General features: G+C 63.4%; 5 protein-coding genes across 5 annotated transcripts in view; 4 read left to right on the top strand and 1 right to left on the bottom strand.

Moving 5' to 3' along the window:
* Window positions 1–17,148, bottom strand: part of LOC138064673 (ubiquitin-associated protein 2-like) — a 112,606-nt gene that overhangs the window by 16,294 nt on the left and 79,164 nt on the right. The gene's annotated exons all lie outside the window — the stretch shown is intronic.
* LOC138064473 (interferon-like) lies at window positions 2,278–4,250 on the top strand. The gene has a single exon (XM_068927286.1). It carries the CDS (start codon window positions 2,867–2,869, stop codon window positions 3,443–3,445), a length of 579 nt encoding a protein of 192 aa, XP_068783387.1. The 5' UTR covers window positions 2,278–2,866; the 3' UTR covers window positions 3,446–4,250.
* Window positions 6,262–7,656, top strand: LOC138064475 (interferon-like). Its single transcript, XM_068927289.1, has one exon. It carries the CDS (start codon window positions 6,987–6,989, stop codon window positions 7,563–7,565), a length of 579 nt encoding a protein of 192 aa, XP_068783390.1. The 5' UTR covers window positions 6,262–6,986; the 3' UTR covers window positions 7,566–7,656.
* LOC138064787 (interferon-like) lies at window positions 10,476–11,777 on the top strand. The gene has a single exon (XM_068928715.1). The coding sequence runs from the start codon at window positions 11,104–11,106 to the stop codon at window positions 11,680–11,682; it is 579 nt and encodes a 192-aa protein (XP_068784816.1). The 5' UTR covers window positions 10,476–11,103; the 3' UTR covers window positions 11,683–11,777.
* Window positions 14,589–15,893, top strand: LOC138064493 (interferon-like). The gene has a single exon (XM_068927344.1). It carries the CDS (start codon window positions 15,216–15,218, stop codon window positions 15,792–15,794), a length of 579 nt encoding a protein of 192 aa, XP_068783445.1. The 5' UTR covers window positions 14,589–15,215; the 3' UTR covers window positions 15,795–15,893.

The following is a 17,148-nucleotide window of genomic DNA, read 5'->3' as shown; positions in this document are numbered from 1 at the left end:
ACATCGGGGAGCTCACCGCCGTGTCCAGACGAGTCTCGGACATCTTCTGTACGGGGGCAGCCGCTCAGGCCATCCCACGCGCAAGACCTTGCGCTGGCCCTTCTGCAACTTCAGCAGCTTCCCGCCACACGGGTTACTTCTCCCGCCTCTCCAGGTCCGTCCCCCCCCCCCATCAGGAGCAGCCCTGCCCTCCGGCCCAATGACCGCTCCACTCCGACACCTCTCCGGCAGCCACAACTGTCCTCGGAGCGCAGCCTTCCCATCAACCACGGCGGCAATGCACGCATCAAACAGCTCTGGCGCCAACACCCACCCACCCACCCACCCGGCCCCCCCACCAGTTACTGCCTGCCAACAGCACGCTGCACCCCTGACCGCAGCTCTCCGGAGAGCCGCGTTCCCCTTCTCGTCACACCCCTCTCTGCCCTAACCTAGGCAGAGCGCACCGAGCCGAGCTGCCGCTAGCCAAAAGAGGCCAGCCTCTGACAAAGGCCTTTCCAAAAATCGCCGCGTGCAACGTCCACTGCTCTACCCTGCTCAACACCGCCCACCACTCACCTCCTCATGCCCAGCTACCACCCCACTCACGCAGCATCTGCCCGTGGAAAACGCAGGCTCCCTCCTCCCGCTCACCTCCACGGCACTCAGCTCTTCAGAAACACCTGCCCAGACAAACCTCCTCCAGAAACAGCCCAGCCACTGGCCTCAGTCTCACCCTCACCGGCCTCCACTTCCCTGCGTCCTCCCTCTTGCCCTTCTCCAACACAGTGGCGAGGCCGCCCTTTTGCCACTCAGCAGCAACCTCCCCTGATGCACAGCACCTTGCAACAGCGAGGCACAGCGGCTACCCAAAAACGCCAAAACGCCTCCTGCAACACCCGCGGGCGCATCCCATGCGCTCACAGGCACTCCCGCATGCCCACGGGCCTTAAGGGACCCCTACCCTCTTTCTTCTCCTACCGTGGACACACCTTTGCTCCCACACGCTCTCCAAACGGCCTCACGCACCTGCGAGGCCCTGAGGACAAGCCTTACCAACAACAACTGGCACACAACAGGCACCCGGTACCTCAGCCTCTTCCCAATCCCTCCTCGCTACCCCCCCGGACCCAGGCAGACACTCGCCCACACTCTCCTTAGCCTCCCGGGGACTTACAGAAACCTTTCTCCTTCCAGCCCCACCTCACCTCTGCCTTGCCCGACTCCAGCCCTTCACACCCACCCTGGCTCTCCATTCCCCCTCCCAAGCAGCCTCTCCTCTCTTCTCCTCTCCCTCCCACCACCTTCGCCGCTCTCCCCTCTTCCTTGGGCACCAGCCCCACGTTCACCCATGCTGCCTGCCCGCCTGCCACGCCTCCTCCAGCTGCCGCACGTTGCAAGAGACCATCCGGGGGCTCCCGGCACACACTCCTGGAACATTAGACAGCTCTCCGCGGCCCCGCGCCCTGCCAGGGCGCTTCCCCACCCCTCTGCATCAGCCAACACCCCTTTCAGCCGCTAGTCAGGCCGAAGGCTCCCACACACTAGCTCCCCATGGCGCTTCAACAGTCACCGCCAGGACCAGACTCTCCTCAACACGTGCCAGCAACCCCCACGACGCCTGGCGCGCACCCCTATCGCCCTTCCGGCACCTACTCGGCTCCTCCAAGCTGACCGGGACGACCAGCGCCTCTCACTCGCCGGCTCTCTCCTCCTCCCCACGCGCAACAGCATCCGCCCCTCCCTCTCCTTCAGCAGCCCGCCTGCAGCACGCACCCGCTCCTCCACCGCCTCTCTTCTCTCCTCTCAGCCTCACCCCACAAACTCCTCCCTCCTGCCCCACCTGCCCACACCTCCACCCATTCAAGACTCTCCTTCACACACAGCGCTACCCCGCCTCCACCCCGGACCACGCCATCCTGCCTTCGCAGCCTCCCGCCCTCCGCTACCCCTCGCCAATCCGCCAGCCCGCCCTACCACCTCTCCGTGAGCCCAACCACGTCACACCTCTCCACCTCTGCACGGACCCCGCTCACTCGGCAACACACACGCACCACCACACGCAAAGGCACAAGGGGCAACGCCACATATTCTTCCCCAAGCAGCACAAACCACACGCGCACACACACCTCCCCATCCCCACCACCACCCGCAACCGTCGTGGGACTCAAGCACACCAAAACAGAGCACAGAGACCGTGGCATCTTCATCCACGCACACGCTCAAAGCTCAAGCGTGCGAGGCCGTGAGCCACCTCCTCTAACGCAACCTGTCCTCTGCACCAGGCCGCACCACGCACCTCCCAACATTCTCCCAAAATACAGCACGCGACAACGCTTCCAGAGCACCAAGACCACCGACGCACTCCCAGGAAAACAAAAACAACAGGCATCCTCAAAGCAAAAGCAACTCAACCAAGACCAGGACGCGGCATCAGGAAAACACGAGTTTGGGAGGTGGAGAAATTCAAACGCGCAAAGCGGGCACGGGACCACAACGGCAAGGCAAAAGGAAAACCCTCAAACACACCCTCAGCACAGCTGCCCCAAAGGCCGCGGCCACAGGCACTTTCATATCCCCCACGGAAACACAACAAGACAACACACAGCCTCCCCCAAACGGGCTGCCCCCAAAACATCAACAGCACCACCACGACAGACCCACAAGCGCACTCCCACAAACACCGCAAAAGCCACCACAGCCACAAACCAAAACGGAAAACGAGAGCAGGAAATTCTTCGCAACTAGAAAACGCCAAAGGGAAAGATGCGGCACCACATAAAGCCGGACGCACAGCACAGCCGCAAGCACAGCACTCGCCAACACGACCCACGCTCACGATCCTCCCGCACGGCGGCACCACCACCGGACAACCGGACACACCACCATGGCTGCGCCCGCAACCCGACACCCCTGCCTGCAGCACAGCACCCCGGTCCTCCTGCTCCTCCTGCCCGCTCTCAGCGCGGCCCTCAGATGCGCCAACCTTCGCACCCAACAGAGCACCTTCAACTGGGACAGCCTCCAGCTCCTCCACGCCATGGCTCCCAGCCCGCCTCAGCCCTGCGCCCAACACGACCCACCTTTCCCCTTCCCCGACACCCTCCTGGCAATCCAGTCCCCACAACAAGCCACCGCCGCCATCCTCCGCGTCCTCCAGCACCTCTTCACCACTCTCAGCAACGAAAACACCCCCGCGCACTGGGACAGCCAAGCCCACCAACAGCTCCTCAACCAGCTCCACGACCAAATCCAACTCCTCCAGCAATGCCTCCCTCGCGCCGACGCGGATGTCAAAAGCCAAGGGCCCCGCAACGCCTGGCTCACCATCAACGGGTACTTCCGGCGCATCCAGGACTTCCTCCGCACAAACCACCACAGCCCCTGCGCCTGGGACAAAGTCGGCCTCGAAGCTCGCGCCTCCTTCCAGCGCATCCACAACCTCACCCGCACCCTGGCAGATTAGCCACAACGCCTCCTCACCGCAACCGCGCATCCACGCCCCCCTCACCCAATACCCGCACCCTCACCCAGGGACCCTCACTCCCACAACACCCGCCTCGCCTGCCCCCCCTCCCCCCACAACACCCGCACCAAGCCACCTCCGCCACCTCCTCCAGCACCACGCAGAGCCCAGCAGCACCACGACCGTGGCAACGGCCACGCTTCGGCACCCCACGCACCAACGTGCCCCTGCGCGCCCCACACCCACGGCTGCTCCCCAAAGGCACCCACCAACGGGGAACGCAGAGACCCCACGCACAGACCCAGGGACAACGCGAGCCACCCCACTACTTCGTGCCCACCAACGCATCTCGCCTGCTGCACTGCCGACTCCCCTCTCTCTCCGAGGCAACCAGCTGCTGCCAGCAACTTGCCGACGCCCTCACGCTGCCCCCGCCACCCCCCAACCCCCCAAAATACACCTATTTATTTAACTTATTCTATTTATTATGACAATTGTATTGCTCTATTTATTCCCCTATTTATTCAAGGCAAATAAAGACCTTTTGTAAAAACTTGGGTGTCGTGGGCCTCAAAGAATCATAGCGCGATCGTTCCAGTTGGAAGCCACCTCCAGGCCTCACCGAGCCCAACTCCCGCCTCCAGGCGGCTCTTCAGGACATCGGGGAGCTCACCGCCGTGTCCAGACGAGTCTCGGACATCTTCTGTACGGGGGCAGCCGCTCAGGCCATCCCACGCGCAAGACCTTGCGCTGGCCCTTCTGCAACTTCAGCAGCTTCCCGCCACACGGGTTACTTCTCCCGCCTCTCCAGGTCCGTCCGTCCCCCCCCCCCCAACCCCCCCCCCCATCAGGAGCAGCCCTGCCCTCCGGCCCAATGACCGCTCCACTCCGACACCTCTCCGGCAGCCACAACTGTCCTCGGAGCGCAGCCTTCCCATCAACCACGGCGGCAACGCACGCATCAAACAGCTCTGGCGCCAACACCCACCCACCCACCCACCCGGCCCCCCCACCAGTTACTGCCTGCCAACAGCACGCTGCACCCCTGACCGCAGCTCTCCGGAGAGCCGCGTTCCCCTTCTCGTCACACCCCTCTCCGCCCTAACCTAGGCAGAGCGCACCGAGCCGAGCTGCCGCTAGCCAAAAGAGGCCAGCCTCTGACAAAGGCCTTTCCAAAAATCGCCGCGTGCAACGTCCACTGCTCTACCCTGCTCAACACCGCCCACCACTCACCTCCTCATGCCCAGCTACCACCCCACTCACGCAGCATCTGCCCGTGGAAAACGCAGGCTCCCTCCTCCCGCTCACCTCCACGGCACTCAGCTCTTCAGAAACACCTGCCCAGACAAACCTCCTCCAGAAACAGCCCAGCCACTGGCCTCAGTCTCACCCTCACCGGCCTCCACTTCCCTGCGTCCTCCCTCTTGCCCTTCTCCAACACAGTGGCGAGGCCGCCCTTTTGCCACTCAGCAGCAACCTCCCCTGATGCACAGCACCTTGCAACAGCGAGGCACAGCGGCTACCCAAAAACGCCAAAACGCCTCCTGCAACACCCGCGGGCGCATCCCATGCGCTCACAGGCACTCCCGCATGCCCACGGGCCTTAAGGGACCCCTACCCTCTTTCTTCTCCTACCGTGGACACACCTTTGCTCCCACACGCTCTCCAAACGGCCTCACGCACCTGCGAGGCCCCGAGGACAAGCCTTACCAACAACAACTGGCACACAACAGGCACCCGGTACCTCAGCCTCTTCCCAATCCCTCCTCGCTACCCCCCCGGACCCAGGCAGACACTCGCCCACACTCTCCTTAGCCTCCCGGGGACTTACAGAAACCTTTCTCCTTCCAGCCCCACCTCACCTCTGCCTTGCCCGACTCCAGCCCTTCACACCCACCCTGGCTCTCCATTCCCCCTCCCAAGCAGCCTCTCCTCTCTTCTCCTCTCCCTCCCACCACCTTCGCCGCTCTCCCCTCTTCCTTGGGCACCAGCCCCACGTTCACCCATGCTGCCTGCCCGCCTGCCACGCCTCCTCCAGCTGCCGCACGTTGCAAGAGACCATCCGGGGGCTCCCGGCACACACTCCTGGAACATTAGACAGCTCTCCGCGGCCCCGCGCCCTGCCAGGGCGCTTCCCCACCCCTCTGCATCAGCCAACACCCCTTTCAGCCGCTAGTCAGGCCGAAGGCTCCCACACACTAGCTCCCCATGGCGCTTCAACAGTCACCGCCAGGACCAGACTCTCCTCAACACGTGCCAGCAACCCCCACGACGCCTGGCGCGCACCCCTATCGCCCTTCCGGCACCTACTCGGCTCCTCCAAGCCGACCGGGACGACCAGCGCCTCTCACTCGCCGGCTCTCTCCTCCTCCCCACGCGCAACAGCATCCGCCCCTCCCTCTCCTTCAGCAGCCCGCCTGCAGCACGCACCCGCTCCTCCACCGCCTCTCTTCTCTCCTCTCAGCCTCACCCCACAAACTCCTCCCTCCTGCCCCACCTGCCCACACCTCCACCCATTCAAGACTCTCCTTCACACACAGCGCTACCCCGCCTCCACCCCGGACCACGCCATCCTGCCTTCGCAGCCTCCCGCCCTCCGCTACCCCTCGCCAATCCGCCAGCCCGCCCTACCACCTCTCCGTGAGCCCAACCACGTCACACCTCTCCACCTCTGCACGGACCCCGCTCACTCGGCAACACACACGCACCACCACACGCAAAGGCACAAGGGGCAACGCCACATATTCTTCCCCAAGCAGCACAAACCACACGCGCACACACACCTCCCCATCCCCACCACCACCCGCAACCGTCGTGGGACTCAAGCACACCAAAACGGAGCACAGAGACCGTGGCATCTTCATCCACGCACACGCTCAAAGCTCAAGCGCGCGAGGCCGTGAGCCACCTCCTCTAACGCAACCTGTCCTCTGCACCAGGCCGCACCACGCACCTCCCAACGTTCTCCCAAAATACAGCACGCGACAACGCTTCCAGAGCACCAAGACCACCGACGCACTCCCAGGAAAACAAAAACAACAGGCATCCTCAAAGCAAAAGCAACTCAACCAAGACCAGGACGCGGCATCAGGAAAACACGAGTTTGGGAGGTGGAGAAATTCAAACGCGCAAAGCGGGCACGGGACCACAACGGCAAGGCAAAAGGAAAACCCTCAAACACACCCTCAGCACAGCTGCCCCAAAGGCCGCGGCCACAGGCACTTTCATATCCCCCACGGAAACACAACAAGACAACACACAGCCTCCCCCAAACGGGCTGCCCCCAAAACATCAACAGCACCACCACGACAGACCCACAAGCGCACTCCCACAAACACCGCAAAAGCCACCACAGCCACAAACCAAAACGGAAAACGAGAGCAGGAAATTCTTCGCAACTAGAAAACGCCAAAGGGAAAGATGCGGCACCACATAAAGCCGGACGCACAGCACAGCCGCAAGCACAGCACTCGCCAACACGACCCACGCTCACGATCCTCCCGCACGGCGGCACCACCACCGGACAACCGGACACACCACCATGGCTGCGCCCGCAACCCGACACCCCTGCCTGCGGCACAGCACCCCGGTCCTCCTGCTCCTCCTGCCCGCTCTCAGCGCGGCCCTCAGATGCGCCAACCTTCGCACCCAACAGAGCACCTTCAACTGGGACAGCCTCCAGCTCCTCCACGCCATGGCTCCCAGCCCGCCTCAGCCCTGCGCCCAACACGACCCACCTTTCCCCTTCCCCGACACCCTCCTGGCAATCCAGTCCCCACAACAAGCCACCGCCGCCATCCTCCGCGTCCTCCAGCACCTCTTCACCACTCTCAGCAACGAAAACACCCCCGCGCACTGGGACAGCCAAGCCCACCAACAGCTCCTCAACCAGCTCCACGACCAAATCCAACTCCTCCAGCAATGCCTCCCTCGTGCCGACGCGGATGTCAAAAGCCAAGGGCCCCGCAACGTCTGGCTCACCATCAACGGGTACTTCCGGCGCATCCAGGACTTCCTCCGCACAAACCACCACAGCCCCTGCGCCTGGGACAAAGTCGGCCTCGAAGCTCGCGCCTCCTTCCAGCGCATCCACAACCTCACCCGCACCCTGGCAGATTAGCCACAACGCCTCCTCACCGCAACCGCGCATCCACGCCCCCCTCACCCAATACCCGCACCCTCACCCAGGGACCCTCACTCCCACAACACCCGCCTCGCCTGCCCCCCCTCCCCCCACAACACCCGCACCAAGCCACCTCCGCCACCTCCTCCAGCACCACGCAGAGCCCAGCAGCACCACGACCGTGGCAACGGCCACGCTTCGGCACCCCACGCACCAACGTGCCCCTGCGCGCCCCACACCCACGGCTGCTCCCCAAAGGCACCCACCAACGGGGAACGCAGAGACCCCACGCACAGACCCAGGGACAACGCGAGCCACCCCACTACTTCGTGCCCACCAACGCATCTCGCCTGCTGCACTGCCGACTCCCCTCTCTCTCCGAGGCAACCAGCTGCTGCCAGCAACTTGCCGACGCCCTCACGCTGCCCCCGCCACTCCCCAACCCCCCAAAATACACCTATTTATTTAACTTATTCTATTTATTATGACAATTGTATTGCTCTATTTATTCCCCTATTTATTCAAGGCAAATAAAGACCTTTTGTAAAAACTTGGGTGTCGTGGGCCTCAAAGAATCATAGCGCGATCGTTCCAGTTGGAAGCCACCTCCAGGCCTCACCGAGCCCAACTCCCGCCTCCAGGCGGCTCTTCAGGACATCGGGGAGCTCACCGCCGTGTCCAGACGAGTCTCGGACATCTTCTGTACGGGGGCAGCCGCTCAGGCCATCCCACGCGCAAGACCTTGCGCTGGCCCTTCTGCAACTTCAGCAGCTTCCCGCCACACGGGTTACTTCTCCCGCCTCTCCAGGTCCGTCCGTCCCCCCCCCCCCCAACCCCCCCCCCATCAGGAGCAGCCCTGCCCTCCGGCCCAATGACCGCTCCACTCCGACACCTCTCCGGCAGCCACAACTGTCCTCGGAGCGCAGCCTTCCCATCAACCACGGCGGCAATGCACGCATCAAACAGCTCTGGCGCCAACACCCACCCACCCCCCCACCCGGCCCCCCCACCAGTTACTGCCTGCCAACAGCACGCTGCACCCCTGACCGCAGCTCTCCGGAGAGCCGCGTTCCCCTTCTCGTCACACCCCTCTCCGCCCTAACCTAGGCAGAGCGCACCGAGCCGAGCTGCCGCTAGCCAAAAGAGGCCAGCCTCTGACAAAGGCCTTTCCAAAAATCGCCGCGTGCAACGTCCACTGCTCTACCCTGCTCAACACCGCCCACCACTCACCTCCTCATGCCCAGCTACCACCCCACTCACGCAGCATCTGCCCGTGGAAAACGCAGGCTCCCTCCTCCCGCTCACCTCCACGGCACTCAGCTCTTCAGAAACACCTGCCCAGACAAACCTCCTCCAGAAACAGCCCAGCCACTGGCCTCAGTCTCACCCTCACCGGCCTCCACTTCCCTGCGTCCTCCCTCTTGCCCTTCTCCAACACAGTGGCGAGGCCGCCCTTTTGCCACTCAGCAGCAACCTCCCCTGATGCACAGCACCTTGCAACAGCGAGGCACAGCGGCTACCCAAAAACGCCAAAACGCCTCCTGCAACACCCGCGGGCGCATCCCATGCGCTCACAGGCACTCCCGCATGCCCACGGGCCTTAAGGGACCCCTACCCTCTTTCTTCTCCTACCGTGGACACACCTTTGCTCCCACACGCTCTCCAAACGGCCTCACGCACCTGCGAGGCCCCGAGGACAAGCCTTACCAACAACAACTGGCACACAACAGGCACCCGGTACCTCAGCCTCTTCCCAATCCCTCCTCGCTACCCCCCCGGACCCAGGCAGACACTCGCCCACACTCTCCTTAGCCTCCCGGGGACTTACAGAAACCTTTCTCCTTCCAGCCCCACCTCACCTCTGCCTTGCCCGACTCCAGCCCTTCACACCCACCCTGGCTCTCCATTCCCCCTCCCAAGCAGCCTCTCCTCTCTCCTCTCCCTCCCACCACCTTCGCCGCTCTCCCCTCTTCCTTGGGCACCAGCCCCACGTTCACCCATGCTGCCTGCCCGCCTGCCACGCCTCCTCCAGCTGCCGCACGTTGCAAGAGACCATCCGGGGGCTCCCGGCACACACTCCTGGAACATTAGACAGCTCTCCGCGGCCCCGCGCCCTGCCAGGGCGCTTCCCCACCCCTCTGCATCAGCCAACACCCCTTTCAGCCGCTAGTCAGGCCGAAGGCTCCCACACACTAGCTCCCCATGGCGCTTCAACAGTCACCGCCAGGACCAGACTCTCCTCAACACGTGCCAGCAACCCCCACGACGCCTGGCGCGCACCCCTATCGCCCTTCCGGCACCTACTCGGCTCCTCCAAGCCGACCGGGACGACCAGCGCCTCTCACTCGCCGGCTCTCTCCTCCTCCCCACGCGCAACAGCATCCGCCCCTCCCTCTCCTTCAGCAGCCCGCCTGCAGCACGCACCCGCTCCTCCACCGCCTCTCTTCTCTCCTCTCAGCCTCACCCCACAAACTCCTCCCTCCTGCCCCACCTGCCCACACCTCCACCCATTCAAGACTCTCCTTCACACACAGCGCTACCCCGCCTCCACCCCGGACCACGCCATCCTGCCTTCGCAGCCTCCCGCCCTCCGCTACCCCTCGCCAATCCGCCAGCCCGCCCTACCACCTCTCCGTGAGCCCAACCACGTCACACCTCTCCACCTCTGCACGGACCCCGCTCACTCGGCAACACACACGCACCACCACACGCAAAGGCACAAGGGGCAACGCCACATATTCTTCCCCAAGCAGCACAAACCACACGCGCACACACACCTCCCCATCCCCACCACCACCCGCAACCGTCGTGGGACTCAAGCACACCAAAACGGAGCACAGAGACCGTGGCATCTTCATCCACGCACACGCTCAAAGCTCAAGCGCGTGAGGCCGTGAGCCACCTCCTCTAACGCAACCTGTCCTCTGCACCAGGCCGCACCACGCACCTCCCAACGTTCTCCCAAAATACAGCACGCGACAACGCTTCCAGAGCACCAAGACCACCGACGCACTCCCAGGAAAACAAAAACAACAGGCATCCTCAAAGCAAAAGCAACTCAACCAAGACCAGGACGCGGCATCAGGAAAACACGAGTTTGGGAGGTGGAGAAATTCAAACGCGCAAAGCGGGCACGGGACCACAACGGCAAGGCAAAAGGAAAACCCTCAAACACACCCTCAGCACAGCTGCCCCAAAGGCCGCGGCCACAGGCACTTTCATATCCCCCACGGAAACACAACAAGACAACACACAGCCTCCCCCAAACGGGCTGCCCCCAAAACATCAACAGCACCACCACGACAGACCCACAAGCGCACTCCCACAAACACCGCAAAAGCCACCACAGCCACAAACCAAAACGGAAAACGAGAGCAGGAAATTCTTCGCAACTAGAAAACGCCAAAGGGAAAGATGCGGCACCACATAAAGCCGGACGCACAGCACAGCCGCAAGCACAGCACTCGCCAACACGACCCACGCTCACGATCCTCCCGCACGGCGGCACCACCACCGGACAACCGGACACACCACCATGGCTGCGCCCGCAACCCGACACCCCTGCCTGCGGCACAGCACCCCGGTCCTCCTGCTCCTCCTGCCCGCTCTCAGCGCGGCCCTCAGATGCGCCAACCTTCGCACCCAACAGAGCACCTTCAACTGGGACAGCCTCCAGCTCCTCCACGCCATGGCTCCCAGCCCGCCTCAGCCCTGCACCCAACACGACCCACCTTTCCCCTTCCCCGACACCCTCCTGGCAATCCAGTCCCCACAACAAGCCACCGCCGCCATCCTCCGCGTCCTCCAGCACCTCTTCACCACTCTCAGCAACGAAAACACCCCCGCGCACTGGGACAGCCAAGCCCACCAACAGCTCCTCAACCAGCTCCACGACCAAATCCAACTCCTCCAGCAATGCCTCCCTCGCGCCGACGCGGATGTCAAAAGCCAAGGGCCCCGCAACGCCTGGCTCACCATCAACGGGTACTTCCGGCGCATCCAGGACTTCCTCCGCACAAACCACCACAGCCCCTGCGCCTGGGACAAAGTCGGCCTCGAAGCTCGCGCCTCCTTCCAGCGCATCCACAACCTCACCCGCACCCTGGCAGATTAGCCACAACGCCTCCTCACCGCAACCGCGCATCCACGCCCCCCTCACCCAATACCCGCACCCTCACCCAGGGACCCTCACTCCCACAACACCCGCCTCGCCTGCCCCCCCTCCCCCCACAACACCCGCACCAAGCCACCTCCGCCACCTCCTCCAGCACCACGCAGAGCCCAGCAGCACCACGACCGTGGCAACGGCCACGCTTCGGCACCCCACGCACCAACGTGCCCCTGCGCGCCCCACACCCACGGCTGCTCCCCAAAGGCACCCACCAACGGGGAACGCAGAGACCCCACGCACAGACCCAGGGACAACGCGAGCCACCCCACTACTTCGTGCCCACCAACGCATCTCGCCTGCTGCACTGCCGACTCCCCTCTCTCTCCGAGGCAACCAGCTGCTGCCAGCAACTTGCCGACGCCCTCACGCTGCCCCCGCCACTCCCCAACCCCCCAAAATACACCTATTTATTTAACTTATTCTATTTATTATGACAATTGTATTGCTCTATTTATTCCCCTATTTATTCAAGGCAAATAAAGACCTTTTGTAAAAACTTGGGTGTCGTGGGCCTCAAAGAATCATAGCGCGATCGTTCCAGTTGGAAGCCACCTCCAGGCCTCACCGAGCCCAACTCCCGCCTCCAGGCGGCTCTTCAGGACATCGGGGAGCTCACCGCCGTGTCCAGACGAGTCTCGGACATCTTCTGTACGGGGGCAGCCGCTCAGGCCATCCCACGCGCAAGACCTTGCGCTGGCCCTTCTGCAACTTCAGCAGCTTCCCGCCACACGGGTTACTTCTCCCGCCTCTCCAGGTCCGTCCCCCCCCCCAACCCCCCCCCATCAGGAGCAGCCCTGCCCTCCGGCCCAATGACCGCTCCACTCCGACACCTCTCCGGCAGCCACAACTGTCCTCGGAGCGCAGCCTTCCCATCAACCACGGCGGCAACGCACGCATCAAACAGCTCTGGCGCCAACACCCACCCACCCCCCCACCCGGCCCCCCCACCAGTTACTGCCTGCCAACAGCACGCTGCACCCCTGACCGCAGCTCTCCGGAGAGCCGCGTTCCCCTTCTCGTCACACCCCTCTCCGCCCTAACCTAGGCAGAGCGCACCGAGCCGAGCTGCCGCTAGCCAAAAGAGGCCAGCCTCTGACAAAGGCCTTTCCAAAAATCGCCGCGTGCAACGTCCACTGCTCTACCCTGCTCAACACCGCCCACCACTCACCTCCTCATGCCCAGCTACCACCCCACTCACGCAGCATCTGCCCATGGAAAACGCAGGCTCCCTCCTCCCGCTCACCTCCACGGCACTCAGCTCTTCAGAAACACCTGCCCAGACAAACCTCCTCCAGAAACAGCCCAGCCACTGGCCTCAGTCTCACCCTCACCGGCCTCCACTTCCCTGCGTCCTCCCTCTTGCCCTTCTCCAACACAGTGGCGAGGCCGCCCTTTTGCCACTCAGCAGCAACCTCCCCTGATGCACAGCACCTTGCAACAGCGAGGCACAGCGGCTACCCAAAAACGCCAAAACGCCTCCTGCAACACCCGCGGGCGCATCCCATGCGCTCACAGGCACTCCCGCATGCCCACGGGCCTTAAGGGACCCCTACCCTCTTTCTTCTCCTACCGTGGACACACCTTTGCTCCCACACGCTCTCCAAACGGCCTCACGCACCTGCGAGGCCCCGAGGACAAGCCTTACCAACAACAACTGGCACACAACAGGCACCCGGTACCTCAGCCTCTTCCCAATCCCTCCTCGCTACCCCCCCGGACCCAGGCAGACACTCGCCCACACTCTCCTTAGCCTCCCGGGGACTTACAGAAACCTTTCTCCTTCCAGCCCCACCTCACCTCTGCCTTGCCCGACTCCAGCCCTTCACACCCACCCTGGCTCTCCATTCCCCCTCCCAAGCAGCCTCTCCTCTCTTCTCCTCTCCCTCCCACCACCTTCGCCGCTCTCCCCTCTTCCTTGGGCACCAGCCCCACGTTCACCCATGCTGCCTGCCCGCCTGCCACGCCTCCTCCAGCTGCCGCACGTTGCAAGAGACCATCCGGGGGCTCCCGGCACACACTCCTGGAACATTAGACAGCTCTCCGCGGCCCCGCGCCCTGCCAGGGCGCTTCCCCACCCCTCTGCATCAGCCAACACCCCTTTCAGCCGCTAGTCAGGCCGAAGGCTCCCACACACTAGCTCCCCATGGCGCTTCAACAGTCACCGCCAGGACCAGACTCTCCTCAACACGTGCCAGCAACCCCCACGACGCCTGGCGCGCACCCCTATCGCCCTTCCGGCACCTACTCGGCTCCTCCAAGCCGACCGGGACGACCAGCGCCTCTCACTCGCCGGCTCTCTCCTCCTCCCCACGCGCAACAGCATCCGCCCCTCCCTCTCCTTCAGCAGCCCGCCTGCAGCACGCACCCGCTCCTCCACCGCCTCTCTTCTCTCCTCTCAGCCTCACCCCACAAACTCCTCCCTCCTGCCCCACCTGCCCACACCTCCACCCATTCAAGACTCTCCTTCACACACAGCGCTACCCCGCCTCCACCCCGGACCACGCCATCCTGCCTTCGCAGCCTCCCGCCCTCCGCTACCCCTCGCCAATCCGCCAGCCCGCCCTACCACCTCTCCGTGAGCCCAACCACGTCACACCTCTCCACCTCTGCACGGACCCCGCTCACTCGGCAACACACACGCACCACCACACACAAAGGCACAAGGGGCAACGCCACATATTCTTCCCCAAGCAGCACAAACCACACGCGCACACACACCTCCCCATCCCCACCACCACCCGCAACCGTCGTGGGACTCAAGCACACCAAAACGGAGCACAGAGACCGTGGCATCTTCATCCACGCACACGCTCAAAGCTCAAGCGCGCGAGGCCGTGAGCCACCTCCTCTAACGCAACCTGTCCTCTGCACCAGGCCGCACCACGCACCTCCCAACGTTCTCCCAAAATACAGCACGCGACAACGCTTCCAGAGCACCAAGACCACCGACGCACTCCCAGGAAAACAAAAACAACAGGCATCCTCAAAGCAAAAGCAACTCAACCAAGACCAGGACGCGGCATCAGGAAAACACGAGTTTGGGAGGTGGAGAAATTCAAACGCGCAAAGCGGGCACGGGACCACAACGGCAAGGCAAAAGGAAAACCCTCAAACACACCCTCAGCACAGCTGCCCCAAAGGCTGCGGCCACAGGCACTTTCATATCCCCCACGGAAACACAACAAGACAACACACAGCCTCCCCCAAACGGGCTGCCCCCAAAACATCAACAGCACCACCACGACAGACCCACAAGCGCACTCCCACAAACACCGCAAAAGCCACCACAGCCACAAACCAAAACGGAAAACGAGAGCAGGAAATTCTTCGCAACTAGAAAACGCCAAAGGGAAAGATGCGGCACCACATAAAGCCGGACGCACAGCACAGCCGCAAGCACAGCACTCGCCAACACGACCCACGCTCACGATCCTCCCGCACGGCGGCACCACCACCGGACAACCGGACACACCACCATGGCTGCGCCCGCAACCCGACACCCCTGCCTGCGGCACAGCACCCCGGTCCTCCTGCTCCTCCTGCCCACTCTCAGCGCGGCCCTCAGATGCGCCAACCTTCGCACCCAACAGAGCACCTTCAACTGGGACAGCCTCCAGCTCCTCCACGCCATGGCTCCCAGCCCGCCTCAGCCCTGCACCCAACACGACCCACCTTTCCCCTTCCCCGACACCCTCCTGGCAATCCAGTCCCCACAACAAGCCACCGCCGCCATCCTCCGCGTCCTCCAGCACCTCTTCACCACTCTCAGCAACGAAAACACCCCCGCGCACTGGGACAGCCAAGCCCACCAACAGCTCCTCAACCAGCTCCACGACCAAATCCAACTCCTCCAGCAATGCCTCCCTCGCGCCGACGCGGATGTCAAAAGCCAAGGGCCCCGCAACGCCTGGCTCACCATCAACGGGTACTTCCGGCGCATCCAGGACTTCCTCCGCACAAACCACCACAGCCCCTGCGCCTGGGACAAAGTCGGCCTCGAAGCTCGCGCCTCCTTCCAGCGCATCCACAACCTCACCCGCACCCTGGCAGATTAGCCACAACGCCTCCTCACCGCAACCGCGCATCCACGCCCCCCTCACCCAATACCCGCACCCTCACCCAGGGACCCTCACTCCCACAACACCCGCCTCGCCTGCCCCCCCTCCCCCCACAACACCCGCACCAAGCCACCTCCGCCACCTCCTCCAGCACCACGCAGAGCCCAGCAGCACCACGACCGTGGCAACGGCCACGCTTCGGCACCCCACGCACCAACGTGCCCCTGCGCGCCCCACACCCACGGCTGCTCCCCAAAGGCACCCACCAACGGGGAACGCAGAGACCCCACGCACAGACCCAGGGACAACGCGAGCCACCCCACTACTTCGTGCCCACCAACGCATCTCGCCTGCTGCACTGCCGACTCCCCTCTCTCTCCGAGGCAACCAGCTGCTGCCAGCAACTTGCCGACGCCCTCACGCTGCCCCCGCCACTCCCCAACCCCCCAAAATACACCTATTTATTTAACTTATTCTATTTATTATGACAATTGTATTGCTCTATTTATTCCCCTATTTATTCAAGGCAAATAAAGACCTTTTGTAAAAACTTGGGTGTCGTGGGCCTCAAAGAATCATAGCGCGATCGTTCCAGTTGGAAGCCACCTCCAGGCCTCACCGAGCCCAACTCCCGCCTCCAGGCGGCTCTTCAGGACATCGGGGAGCTCACCGCCGTGTCCAGACGAGTCTCGGACATCTTCTGTACGGGGGCAGCCGCTCAGGCCATCCCACGCGCAAGACCTTGCGCTGGCCCTTCTGCAACTTCAGCAGCTTCCCGCCACACGGGTTACTTCTCCCGCCTCTCCAGGTCCGTCCCCCCCCCCAACCCCCCCCCATCAGGAGCAGCCCTGCCCTCCGGCCCAATGACCGCTCCACTCCGACACCTCTCCGGCAGCCACAACTGTCCTCGGAGCGCAGCCTTCCCATCAACCACGGCGGCAACGCACGCATCAAACAGCTCTGGGGCCAACACCCACCCACCCCCCCACCCGGCCCCCCCACCAGTTACTGCCTGCCAACAGCACGCTGCACCCCTGACCGCAGCTCTCCGGAGAGCCGCATTCCCCTTCTCGTCACACCCCTCTCCGCCCTAACCTAGGCAGAGCGCACCGAGCCGAGCTGCCGCTAGCCAAAAGAGGCCAGCCTCTGACAAAGGCCTTTCCAAAAATCGCCGCGTGCAACGTCCACTGCTCTACCCTGCTCAACACCGCCCACCACTCACCTCCTCATGCCCAGCTACCACCCCACTCACGCAGCATCTGCCCGTGGAAAACGCAGGCTCCCTCCTCCCGCTCACCTCCACGGCACTCAGCTCTTCAGAAACACCTGCCCAGACAAACCTCCTCCAGAA

The sequence above is a fragment of the Struthio camelus genome, chromosome Z (assembly GCF_040807025.1).
Source record: "Struthio camelus isolate bStrCam1 chromosome Z, bStrCam1.hap1, whole genome shotgun sequence".
NCBI classification, from domain to species: domain Eukaryota; kingdom Metazoa; phylum Chordata; class Aves; order Struthioniformes; family Struthionidae; genus Struthio; species Struthio camelus.
Note: the sequence above shows the minus strand (reverse complement) of the source record. Positions and strands in the feature narration are given on the sequence as shown.